The sequence below is a fragment of the Urocitellus parryii genome, chromosome 6 (assembly GCF_045843805.1).
Source record: "Urocitellus parryii isolate mUroPar1 chromosome 6, mUroPar1.hap1, whole genome shotgun sequence".
NCBI lineage: Eukaryota > Metazoa > Chordata > Mammalia > Rodentia > Sciuridae > Urocitellus > Urocitellus parryii.
In genome coordinates this window covers 75749576-75763604 of record NC_135536.1, presented here as the reverse complement: position 1 = coordinate 75763604, position 14029 = coordinate 75749576, and the positions used below count along the sequence as shown (strand labels likewise).

The 14029-nt window shown below is 39.7% G+C and overlaps 1 protein-coding gene across 1 annotated transcript in view; it reads right to left on the bottom strand.

Annotated features, from left to right (window-relative positions):
• Nucleotides 1–865: 865 nt before the first annotated feature.
• Atg14 (autophagy related 14) overlaps nucleotides 866–14029 on the bottom strand; it is a 39754-nt gene continuing 26590 nt past the window's right edge. Inside the window, exons 6-10 of the mRNA XM_077799614.1 lie at nucleotides 11947–12176; nucleotides 10662–10779; nucleotides 9361–9451; nucleotides 9193–9278; nucleotides 866–3592 (exon numbers count right to left, since the gene is read on the bottom strand). Of these exons, the coding sequence (XP_077655740.1) occupies nucleotides 3286–3592; nucleotides 9193–9278; nucleotides 9361–9451; nucleotides 10662–10779; nucleotides 11947–12176 (832 nt within the window). The 3' untranslated portion in view covers nucleotides 866–3285. The remainder of the gene's footprint in view (nucleotides 3593–9192; nucleotides 9279–9360; nucleotides 9452–10661; nucleotides 10780–11946; nucleotides 12177–14029) is intronic.

Sequence of the window (14029 nt, the reverse complement as noted above, 5' to 3'; positions counted from 1 at the left end):
TCTCCATCACATTTCCACTCTCCCTATGACTCCTTCCTACAAAAGCTCATGAAAAAAAAAATCACTGATATGGCTCTTATTATGTTACATCTTTGAGTTTTCCCCACTGGTTGCTCCTTTAAAAAAAATTCATTTATGTAACTTTTCAGTTTTTTTTCTCACCAGATCTCAGAATGGGGGGAGATGATGGTTTTCCTTATTGAGAGTTTCACAACTAAGGTGCAGATGGCTTGTTCGAGTCCACTTGCAAATTTTCTGTGCTTCCTGCATCAACCATTATTTAACTCTAGGGATGGGGAATTTCTCACAGCCTGTTGGAGAAGCCTTTCACTTCCTTGCCTATTCCTCCTGTTCCTGGATGGCCTACTCCAATTAAAGGGTTGGGAGTGACATGGTAGCAGTGCCTCAGTGTTTCTCCTGGCAAGCCAGGCTCTTCTAAAGCAGCCACTTGTTATCCTCTCTCCACAATAACCTGAAAAGTACCATGAGTGGGTGGGGAGCGGAATCCTTCAAAACTACTCAGTCTCTTCTAACATTTTTTTTCTTGATGGTTGCATCTGGGTACCTTGGAGGCCCACTCTTGTCTGTTGTAAAAAACCAAATTATTATAAGTCACACACATACTATGGCTGCCAAAGAAACTGGTAAGCAATCAATTTTCTCAGCTTGCCAAGGATGAATTGTTATTAATACCACCATGATATATAATTAATGAATGTATTAACAGAACACTTTTCCTTACCTGCCCCCCCCAAAAGTATGTGTGTGTGTGTGTGTGTGTGTGTGTATGTATCCCCCACTAGCTTTCATTCTTGCTACCTTCAATGTAGTAGTTGAAGTAAGTTTGAAAAAGACATTAGCAAAGTAATGTTAAAAGATTTATTGCAGTAATACAATAAAAGTTTAGAAAACATTTGTATGACTCAAACTGTTTGGAAGTCGCAGAGCAATGGGAAATTCCTGCAACATGACACTGAGAGAAGATTCTTAGACACTAGTTCTTTGAACAACATGCCACCGAATGTTTTCCCAAATTACACACAAGTACTTAAGTGAGTCCTGTCTACCATACCCAGTGGTGACATACTGTTTCCCCCTTAATTTACAGAAGTGCAAAACTTTAAGTTTTATTCCATTACCTAAAAATGTCTTTTGCAAGACCATTTAAAGCAACCTATTTGGTGCCTGTGGGTTTTTAGTAGTATTACCTTGTTTCAATAAATCATTTTAAAATGGAAACATGACCAAATTCTATGGCTTTTTGTTTAAAAAAAATACCAGCTTTTTTATAAAGTTGTTTATATATATGATTCTGGCACCTACATGAAAGACTTTAATGAGCAGCAAAAAGAGTAGAAAAAAGTGGTTGAAATGTGTATTTAAGAATATTTACAGGATGGATCCAGTGCAAAATAATGTAACCCCAAATATTTCAGCAGTGTAAGCCAGTTTGTTGGTGTTCAAAACCTTTAAAGGGTTTGATCATTTAACCCAACATAAAGTGCCTCTAGTTGATACTAACAAAATATATCTTATCAATCAATCCCTAGATTTCTCACATCCTTGTTTTGTTCAATTACTCTAGACATGAGTTTGTAATCTCTGAATTCTATTCTTTAGCTTCATCTCATTCATGGTTTGTAAATTCATTTGGTATTTGTTCATTCTACCATATCCACTCTATAAATACCAGAACTGGATGGTAAAATACAAGCCCAAGAATCACAAAACTGAGTACTTAAAACAGAGAGACCAGCTGTATAAGAACCCACAAGATGAAAAAAACTGTTTCCTCACAAGTGGAAAATTCTTAGAGCCAGGGAACTTGGGACTCCTAAACAGGAGTAAACTCCCTTCTGCAATTCTACCCAAAACTCCACCAAACACCAAATATACCAATAGCCAAGGCTAGGAGTAGCACCTCGGATTTGGAGTATCAACTATAATAATTATAATGAGAAGCTAGGGCATGGCGAACCCCCCAATGATTTATGTGAGGTACTATCATGCTAATCACACTAAGATATGGTATGGTAATAATGTCTAGTAGAAATTTGATAGGATTCTTTTTCATAAGATTTTTTTTGCAGTAATTAAAAATAAACTACTTACATATTTGTACATAATGCCTCTTTCATTATAGTTTTCTGTAAGATTGTCACTAGGAGAATGACAAAACACATTAGCTGGAAATGATCTCTTGGTGAGGGCAAGTTCTTTATTGAGCTTTCCCCAGGGTAGAGAAGAGCAGCACCAGCTACAAGGATGTGCTCTGCATTCTGGGCAAAGGCAGCACTTTCGGAGCCACACACACCTTGGAAACAAGCAGGATGGTTTTCCCTGGAAACACTGTGGTGCCATCTACTAAATCTCTCCTAAACAAACTTTGAGAATAACAAAAGACCTCTTAACCAAGTGGCTTTTAACCTGCGCCTAGATAGGCAGTAAGCTCACACACAGGAATGAATGGCCTTAATGACTTATTTTCGTTCACAGAAAATAAGTTCCATGTAAGAATGAACATAGCATGGATGGCAGGAATTCAATAACCTAGGTAAGAATGAGCTTAATTCCACTCAGACTACAAGAAAATAGTTTAAACTTGTTCTAAGACATTATTGCAGCCAGGATTTCTTCTGTTCATGGATTTGGGTCCTACAGAACAAAAAGACCTTAGTTTCTTTGGTGTGGAGGGAAAGGAAAGCAGGAATGTGAAAAGCTACAATGGAGCAGCACAAATTAAATAAACTACTCCATTCCCTCAAAAAACCACCTCCTCCCAAACAAGAACCAAAATCCTTGATCTAAAAGCCAAAGATGACCAAGTTACAAAGAAAATATTTCTAATTGCCTCCAGGTTCTCCGCACAAAAACTGATGGCAGAAAAATTCAGTTTTTCTTTCAAGTCCTCATGAGGAACCAATTCCTTATGGTTCGACCTACCTTTAGAAAGTAGTGTCAGGAAAAGTCTTAGCATCACTAGGACCAACTCACTGACCAGGCCTGCGGGGCCTGGGACCAGATGGTACCCAGAAAAACGACTTCAACAAACACCACCAACCACGTGCACAGGTCTGCACAGAAGAACCTTTGTGCCCTCTTCTACATCATAAGCATGTCGGTCACCATCACAGCTACCTCACAAGCAGAAATGCTCTTCTCCCTGCTTAAAACAATGGTTTAACTTCCTTTTGTTCCAGGCACTATCTTTACTAAACAGGATTCCCTAGAGTGCAGTGGGAGAGCTTTTGTGGTACAAATCTGGCATGTTTGAGTCCATACTTATTAACGGTGTCCGGTATAAGCTTTGAACCAGGAAGTCACAGAGGCCGCAGCAGAGGAGATCATCCCGCCAGCACTGCTGCTTGCAATGGGTGGGGACACCTGGGTGCTCTGGCTCTGGGAGACTTCCACAGGCTGGGAAGGGATATCACAGAACCGGGGGCTTGGCAAGTTCTCCCAGTCTGTGCCCAGATCAGTTTCCTCGTCACTTATGTGCTCATCTCCACTCTCATCTGATTCTCCAGCGACTCCAGGATCCACAAATTCCATGGACTCCTCAAGGTCTGCTCGCACTTCAAAAGGTCCCGACCTATGTGCACACAGTGAGGGACTACTTTTAGACAATCACCATTTCCAGGAGGTTAGATGTGGTCTTCCCTAAGACCCTACCCAACAGGACCAAGGGACCCAGAGCTCATCACCACACAGTTTCTTAAGTTGACACAGCACTCACAGCTGATCTATAACTATTTTTTTTTGGTTTTTTTGGTACCAGGAATTGAACCCAGGTGTGCTTAACCACTGAGCCACATCCCTAGCCCTTTTTTATACTTTATTTAGGGACAGGGTTTCAATAAGTTGCTGAGGCTACACAACTGTTTTCTTTACCCAAATGCCGACTGCCATCCAAGTAAGTAATAAAATCATAATACCCCACTTTTCCTCAATTCTACCTACTGTATTTATGTATTTCCTGGTTAGAAAGAAAACCCATCCATAGTCCATGCTGGGGGTCCAAACTATGGCTTCCAATTTTTAATAAGTGCACTATGCATGGTTGATACAATTCCGACAAAAATGGTCTCTTGATGCATTCTCTGGTATATTATTTAGTGGTATACAAAGGAAACTATACAGATAGTCCCTGCCTTATGGAAGCCCCAAATTATAAAATCTCTTAAGACTCAAAAAAGCTAAGTGGTGTGGTTGTCTACAGGTCAGCAGCTTCTCTGGGTTATGGTCAAGCTCCTGCACACATGAAAATATTGACTCATGATTTTCCAAAGACATGTTTGTTACACAGAACGACAAAAACTATCTAGAACATATTCATCTGCAGTGAGGCCTGCTTATATACGGCATTTCAGGAGAAAACTACTTCCCAAAGGCCCCTACCTTTCCTTAGGGCTCATCCTGCCCAGCTCCTCGGTGCCACACAGTAGGATGGACCTTTCTGCTTCTTGCCTCCCTTCAAATGTCTGTCATTTTGTGCTTTGGGGGCACTGGGCAGCCACCCCGTCCCATGATCCCTGGAGTCCACGGAAGAGCAGAACTGAGTCCCTCCAGTATCCCCTATCTTCCTACTATTGCCAATAAGCACAGGAGGCCTCAGTTCATTTAAGAGTTTCACTGATAATTACTTGGGGGGAAAATAATAGATTAACAAAAACAACCAATGAGAAATATCCAGCCATATTTTGTCTGTGGTCCAAAATTCTTTCCAGTCTGGAATGATAAAAGGGCTAGAGGTCTGTCTCCTGTGTACTGCACTAAAGCTACACCTTCTGGCTTACTTTCTCCAGGGTCCACACCTCTTATTCTTCTAAGACAACTTTGCTTCCCAGCTGGAATAGAGCAGCAACAGCTAACATTGATATTTCAGGTAATGTTTTTAGGACAACTATTCATTAAATACATATACCTGTAGGGTTTTTCTTCTTGGTCTCCTGTGAGCAACCTATGAAGAGCTCTTCAAAACAAGCTTTCTAGGTTTTCACCTGCCTGGAAGTCATTTTGCAAGGGCTGGAGGGAGTGACCAGAGGGAGGTTTCTTAAAACTTTCCCTGGCTGGGCATGGTGGTGCATACCTATAAACCCAGCAACTTGGGAGGCTGGGGAAGGAGGATCACAAGTTTGGGGCAAGACTCAGCAACTCAGTGAGACTCTGTCTCTGAATAAAATACAAAATAGGGCTGAGGATATGGCTCAAGGGACAACTTGTCCACGAGTTCAACCACCCCACCCCCCGCCGCCAAATAAAAAAATGAATGAATGAAAAAAGCTATGGTGGGGATGTGGTTAAATGCCAGAGTTCAATCCCTGGTATTCAAAAAAACATCTTTCCCTCACTAAATGAGCACTGAAGCTGGTACTTTAGCTTTGCAGATCTGTTTCCTTAAGGTTCTCCTTACACTCAAAACTCTTCTCCCTTCCCTTTTTCTTTGGTAAGCTATTCTCCTAAGTTCTACTCCCAAATATGCCATTGCTTGCCCAATCTCTCAGTCGGAGGGTAACTAATGGCTCAGACTCATCTTCTTAGGTATCTGAGCCAGTCAACCAATCTCAAAACAGGCCAGTTAGGACTTCTCCCCTCCTCTACATTCTCGAAGGTCTACTCTAGCTCAGGGCCTTACCCAATGACCTCCTATCTGCCTCATTCTGGAGAGCTACCTCCTCCTCATGGCATCTGCCTACTAAAAATGTTCACATTTTGAACACATTCTTGGGCTCCCCTACCCCCCTAGACACTAGACCTTGCCATCTAAGGGCCCATAGCATCCCTAGGCAGGAGCCAAAATTAACACTCTCCCATATCCTCTTCCTTCTAACTTTGGAGGCTCAGCCTATTCTCTGTTCTTCCTTGATGCTACCTTATCTACTCCTGAAGTCCTCTCAGCCTGGGATTGCCACTATCCCTAGATACCCTTTCACGGGTCCCAGGAGCCAGGCAAAAGTGACACAGGAGGAAAGGGCCCTTCTTCCAGGCAGAGTCTTTCCTGGGGGAGCCTAACTAGACTCCAGTTCTCTGCCTGGAATCCCCCAGGGCAGAGTCTTCTTGGCATGGAGCAAGTGCTCCAAGAAATACTTAAAATGATAAACAAATGGAAGATCCCTAAAGCAGCCAGTTTGGAATAATTTTGGTTCTCAGGAACCTATGTTCCTGAGAAGCCACAGGAGGAGGACCGAGCCCTTGCCTGCTTCTCTCCATTATTTCTGTGGCCTGACATCCCCTGAGCTGGAGGAGAACCAAGCAGTGAAAGAATGCATTCTTCTTCCCTTAATGTCTTAGGAAATAAAGATTATAGGATTGTTTAATTTGTAGTTTAGCTGAATAATTACTATGATTTTATTCAAGACCCTGAAGCCAGACTACTCATTTTATTATGATGCTGCTGTGGGGAGTTTTTCTATCAAGTAAGGTAACAAACTGACCTTTTTGGCTTTCTAAAAGTCTCCTATGCAAAACATCTTATTTGAAAATGATGTGTTAATGTAAGCACCACCACCATAAAGATGAGATCAGGGAAGATCCATTAACTGACACTTAAGTCCAGGGGGAAATTCTGGCAAGAAGTGTTTCCCCCACAGAATGCTTATTAGCTGCAAGGAAGGAAAAACATAGAAGTGCACAGTGGGGAACTGGAAAGCATCTTGACTGGGCATCGAGTGAGTATCCCCAGCCAGGAGCAGGTGGATGCTGCCTACTGATGCGATGTCCTGAAGGAGACACCCACTCAGGCAGAATGGCAGCCCCACATCTGATTTTGAGAAAACATCAGGAAACCCCCAAATGAAAGTTCTATTAAAAAGTGGTGGGGGACTCTGTTTAACCATAGGTGAATCTGGGTAAACAGCATATGAGTCTGTGCTATTTTTGTTTTTGCAAATTTTGCAAGTTTGAATTCATTCTAAGACAAGTTTAATTCTTGATTCAGAAGAGGATCCTTGGTTCTGCCAAGTGCATGGAAACAGGAAGTCCCAACCAGGCTCTGTCCACATTCCTGTAGGCCTTCATTCCAACTGGGAACTTCAGTAGCTCTATCTTGACCATGGGTTCAGGCTGTGTGAACTCAGATACGACCGTCAGCCAGATGTTTGTCCTTTTGCAGGGCATAGCCCTCTAAATGGAAGAGGTGACTGAAAGGTAAGCCTATAGGAGACTTTGGACCCTCCAAAGTAACCATGGGTGGGAGTATGCCTGCCTGCTTCCTAACAGTTCCCATGTTGAATATCATTAGTTCTTTCCGTCTTCTCAAATGATGGTTGAAATATGGAAACATATTTTGAATTTGCATTTATTTTTTATTTTTTGCAGTACTGGTTATTGAACTTAGAGTTGTTCTATACACTGAGTTACAGCCCCAGCCCTTTTTAAAATTTTGAGATAGGGTCTTGTAAATTGCCCAGACTGGCTTCCAACTTGTGATTCTCCTTGCTCAGCCTCCTAAATTACAGAGTTTACAGGCATGCGCCACCGCGCATCACTAGCATTTCTTTATTCTTGATTAAGGCTGAAAACTTTTTTTGTTACATCTCTCTTGTGTAACCCTTTGAATTCTTTGTCTATTTTTCCTATTTGGTTGTTTATCTTTCTTTTATTGGTCTGTAATCTAGATTTAATCTGCTGCCTATTACACAGGTTGCAAGTGTAAAAGACACTGGTCTTTTAACTTTGTTAATGATATCTCTTTTACTAAACCTTTACTTTTTAGTGAACATTTAGTCAAACTCCTTTCCTTTACATTTTGGGTTTTGTGGCTTGCTTGGGAATTCTCACCCCACCCTATGATTATGGAACATTGTCCTTTCTAGTTTTTTTTTTTTAAATAACATCTTTTATATCATCTGGAATTTATTTCTGTATATGGAATGTGGTATGAATCCAACTTTTTCCCCAGTTGAATACCAACTGACCCAATACTATATCTGATTCAACTTGCCACCCCTATTTTATATATATTACACATATATAAAGATCTGTTTGGAGACTCTTCATTCTAACTGCTATACCCTTTTGCATGCTAACACCACCTTGTTTTGATTAGCTTTATATTATGTTTTCAAAGGGGACAAGCCCATCCCTTTGAATTTTTTTTCCCAAATTTCCTTGCAGAGTATGATTCCAGCTGAACTTTAGAATGAGCTGGTCAAACTCCATGAAATATCTGTTGAAATGCTAATCAGTTTTCCTTTTGGGAAGAAGTGGCATTTCTGCAATTCTGAGCCTTTCTATCCCCCCAAAAAATCATAAGGGATATCACTGCCTCAGCCCTTCTTTTGTTCAGTCCCACTCCTCATACTGCCTAGCGGGCAGTCAGGAAACACACTGAGTAAAAAGTTATTCATTTTCTTTAAACACATGCTAAGGGCTGGGGATGTGGCTCAAGCGGTAGCGCGCTCGCCTGGCATGCATGTGGCCTGGGTTCAATCCTCAGCACCACATACAAACAAAGGTGTTGTGTCTGCCGAAATCTAAAAAATAAATATTTAAAAAATTCTCTCTCTCTCCCTCTCTTTCTAAAAAATAAATAAATAAATAAATAAATAAATAAACAAACACATGCTCAACTTACAATGGAGTCATACCCCAATAAATCCATAAGCTAAAAATACTGAGTTAAAAATGCATTTAATATACCTAATCTTCTAAACAGCATAGCTTAGTCTAGCCTATATTAAACACTCAAAGCACTTATATTAGCCTACAATTGTACAAAATCATCTACCACAAATCCTATTTTTCTTTGAGCTGTCTTTCAAAAGTGTGAATACATTAGCCATAGCCCATCTCAGCAGAAATGTATACTGCTAGAGCAAGGAAAAAAGGGTATGAACCTAGAGCAGGGGTAGCAAAGATGAGCCTCATCTAATTCAAGCTTTTCCAGACTGAGAGACTTGGTCCTTGGAAAGCACAAGGTGGGCCTATCCCAGGAATATTTGGGTTCTTCTACTGCATTTTAGGTGATACATATGTTTGATGCTAATTTTCTCTGAATAATAGTGCAAGAGGACCATAAAAGTTCAAAGATGATAGCTATTGTTTCATTCAGTGAAGAACTATACACTTTTTGTCTTTTTTGGAAGACTGGGGACTGGAGAACAGGGAGTACTCTGCCAGTTCACATGATACCTCTACTTCAATGTAGTCATAAAAACATACCTGAAGAAAAGCAACACGCACTCTTCTTACCTGCCCAGGTGTTCCGAGTTTGAACTGACCAGGTACATTAAATTCCTGAGGGTATGCAGTGGTTGTAACTGATCTAAATTTACATGCTAGAAAAAGCAAAGAGTTGGTTAATATTTTCAACTATGCAACAAATTTTTAAAAATTTAATTTATAGCATATTTTCCATACCTGAGAAAAACAAAGGTAAAGGATATTTGTATTGAGTTTCTTCACAGCTCGAGTAAATTTCTGTTTGCTGAGATTTTCTCCACAAAACTCACTGTTAAAAAACAATTTGTAAATTATTTTTCTGAGGAAATTCTATGTTCAAGTGTTCATTTTGAAGAGTTCAATATAGCACATACTGTGTCCTTAGCCTCTTTAGTAAATTGCCATTAACAGAAACTTTCTAAGAATAAAGTACCGTCCTCGTAAATAGCAATTTCTCTACATCCACACAAAATTACAAATGTGTGGACCCTTTGATCAAGTAATTCTATTTCAGGAATTCATTCTATGCAAATACTTGCACACTCAGGAAATGGCAAATGTACGAGATTATTCCTTGAAGCATTATTTAACAGGGGACTGGTATGTTAGGACCTTGGTATATGCAGAGAAGGGAAAACTTGGCAACTGCCAACTTATGCAGAACGACAGCCCAAAGCTTACAATAGCTCCCCAATGCTCTCTGCTTCCATTGCTCTTAACACTTGTGCCTCCCAGGGCTTTGCACCTGCCATCTCTACCTCAGCATTTTTCCTTAGGGGTCCCCATGGCATGTTCCTTTCCTCCCTTACACTCACATGTGCCAACATCCCTGCCCACTCAAATGCAGAAAGCCCTTCCCTGCGGCCACATCTCCTCTCTCATCCTGTTTCATTGTTCTCCACAGCATGTATCACCACCTCACACACTGTTTATTATTGATGCCATTCATTAAAATGTAAGCTCCAAGAGGGTAGGGACTGTTTTTGTCTTCAAGGTACTCCAGTGCCCAGTGTCTGCACACAATAGGTGTTCAATAATTATGTGTTACATAAATAAAAACATATAAATGCAAAACACTTTGGCATGCTATCTTTGTGTTTATGGAGAGATAGTAATAAGAAGTTTACATCTGCTTGAAATGAAATATGAGGGCAATTACCTGGAGGATGGGAGGAAGATATTAAAGGGAACTGGGTAAACTGTATCTTAAAATACTTAAAATTTTAATTTTTTTCTTTTCTTAAAAAGAAATACAAAATCAAAAGCTCCCAACTTTTACAATTTATCCATCTCTTATATATACATATATATGAGGATCTCAGCATATCTTGTGAATATCCTGATTTTTCCTTTTGTTATTTTTTCAAGTGGAACAATTCTCTGTGGTCTTCTCAGACTTCATGTGCAGTTGTCAAACAAATTTGTATACAGATTTTTAAATTAATCAGAAACTCTAGAGAGCCACAGTAAGGATAAGATCACCACCTTCAATTACTTGCCTGTTGCACAGCTTCTTAGGAAGATTGACATCAAGTATATGAGACAAAATGTTGACCAGCTGTGTGGCGTAACACAAGGCAGCACTAATGGTGTGTGCAGGGTTATTATGCTCCATGTCTAAAGGACAAAAGCAAGACTTATTTATACAACAACTTTAATCTCAATAAAAATATTCAATGGTCGAGATTTTATGATCTGTAATTTTACCATCACCTCACTGTTAACTTTTTACTTCCTACTCCATGGCCAGACATAAATGGTTCATTTTTATTGTTTGCTGAATGAAATGCAACATAAGCAAAAGAGTATAACAGGCCAGACATAAATAAAATTAAAGTCTAATTTGCTTGGACATGATAATTTTGTTATCACCCAAACAATCCCAACTTAAATGTCACCCCAGAGAGGCCTTTCCTTTATATGTACCCCCATGCTGTTGGCTCCTGATGGCACCCTCTCAGTGTATGGTGCCACTGACCATTCATGTATGCTTGAGTACCTAAATGAATTATAGCTGGAGGAAAAAAACCATTTTCTGTCTCCCCAGAGAAGGGCAAAGGGCCACACCTGTCTTAGTCACCTTTTATCACTAGTAATTGGCACCGTGCATGACATAGCCCTTCCTCACTAAATGTGAGCTGAATGAATAAATGAACAATTCTCCACCAGATATAAGGTGCAGGATTTTTCAAACCATTAGGAATATTTCAATTTCCATTTAGGACTACTAAAACAAACATGGTACGAAGTGATAACTAAAAATGAAACTTAATAGGCTAAATATACTTCTTAAAAATAAGGTCTTTTATATAAATAAATCAAGCAACATTAACCCCCAAAAGTAAAATATTTAAAAACAGACACGCTTTCAAACTAAATAAACAAAATGTGGTTTAGCCATACAATGGATTATTTTGCCATAAAAAAGCAGTGGAGTACTGATATATACCTTAATGTGAACCTTAAGACAGGAAGCTAAGAGAAAGCAGTGGACACAAAGGCCATACATTCTATGATTCTGTTTATGAGCTGTCCTGCACAGGCTGTCTATAGGTAGAAAGTAAATTAGTGGTGGTCTAGAGCTGGGGGGGAGGAGGAGGGGGAGTGATATCTTCATGCCATGGAGTGAGTTTGCGGTAACGGAAATGTTTTAAGATCTAAACAGAAATGCTAGTGCCACAATGGTGTGTGTACTAAATGCCACTGAACTGTTCACTTTAAAATTATGTAAATTTTACACCAATTAAGATACACACAAATTTTCAAAGATATTTCGTTTCTCACCGGGCCCCTGTGTTGTTTTCTTCTCTTCCACCCAATTGTAGTAGGCAGAGTAGTCCCCATTGTTAGGAAGGCTAATCCACGGCCCTGTAATGCTAATGCTGGTGTCGCCATTGTGATCATCACAGACCCATCTTCCAGAAAGGTAAGTTGTCCTCCGGGCTTCAGCAAGCTTGCTGACAGTGCTGGAGGTCATGGCACTGTCGCTCTCAGAAGACACATCTGCAGGATCTCTGAAAATCAGGAGACACATGGATTTCAAGAGATAGGGTTTCTGAGGGCAGGCAATACACTTGTCACACACAGCAGAATACTGAAGAGTTGCCTGTAAGCACAGGACTTCAACTGAAATACAGACAAGTATTTACCATCAGAGAAGATGATCAAAGTGACATAGAAGGTCACACAATGTGAGAAAGATGGCACTGTGAGCTAGGGTCCGACATTCAGTTCTCAACGTATGTGGCTCCAACACCCCTTCAAATGCTTACAAACTTTTAGGATCTCAAATAAATTTTGCTTATCTGGGTTGGAATACAGATACTTAATTGTATTTGACATTAAAAATGAGTAAAGTTTTAAGTTAGTTCATTAAAAAGTAGTACGCCCAGTGACAACAAAGCTGACACACACTGGGAAATACTAAATGCTCAATAAATACTTGCTGGATTAATGTTTGCTTGAACACCTAAATGAATTATAGCTGGGGGAAAAAACCATTAGATGTTAGCAGTTTTATGTAAAAAAAATATTTTTCAAAACAAAAAATTAGTAGTTATATTGTTTCTTTTCTTTCTTTTCTTTTCTTTTTTTTTTTTTTTTTGTGGTGCTGGGGATTGAATCCATGGCCTTGTGCATCAAGGCAAACACTCTACCAATGGAGCTATATCCCCAGTCCTATCTCACCCTTTTGAAAAATCTCTTTTAATATTCAAGACTTTCTGTTGTTCTTTCAAGTAAAAATAGTATCCCAAGAAAGAAGCAACTCACTCAAGTGCTTTCCCCTGAGCTAACTCTTAGTTCCTCAGTATGCAGCTAGAGTGCTTTATGCACACTTCCCATTTCATCCTACTGGACATTAACAAGATGTGCACTAAAAGGTCAAGATATGATAACATTAATAATTTTCACTGTTGCACTGAAGACATTAGGTAAAACTACCTGTTTTTAATAACTGCAAGTATACAGTAGACTATAATGACTATTACTACAGTTTAGTGTTCCTGCCAGAGGTATTCACACCCACCATGGCTTTTGAGCCACCAGTACAAATGCCAACACAGTGCAAAAGGAAAACTTATTAGTATTACTATAAAGGCAGTTTTGACATAGCACAGACTCCCTTCAGCGTCTTAGATCTGCAGAGGTCCATGTACCACCTTTTAAGAATTGCTAGCCTAAAGCGTGGAACAGAAATCAACCATAAGAAGGACAGCAGGTACAAATGCAAAGAGGGCAAAGAAACAGTGTGCTTCGGGAACAGAGCTGTTTGGACTGGTTGGTGTATAAGATGCAAAAAGAAAGTGCTAAAAGATAGTGTAGGAAAAGCAATTAGCAGCCTGAGAAGGGCCTCCAGAGCCAACATTCTGTCCTTGTGGCCAGTGGTTCTCAATCTCTTTTCCTTCTGTGTAACATACCACCACCAGGTTAACTCCTGCTGCTATCACAGATGAGACTAGGGGCTGGGATACTGTGGCCAGATCTAAACTATACTTCTAACTCTTTCTACTCCATTCAAAGAAGTATAGAGAAATACAAATGAATGAAAATCTTATTTATGGATGGATAACTTCAAAATAACCAGCTTAAATATCATAGGTACATTAAATATAATAAACAGTAAAAATATTACACCTGCAAAATACACAGTTTAAAAAATGATTATAAACCAGCATAGGCACAGAAGAGAAAATTCTTTACCATGTTTTCTCTTCTAGTACACAATACAGTCATGTCACTCAGCAAAGGGGATATGTTTTGAGAAATCTATCACTAGGCAATTTCATCACTATGCAAACATCAAAGAATGTACTTCACAAATTAAGACAGTACAACATCAATAGGTGACATAATCTTATGGGACCAC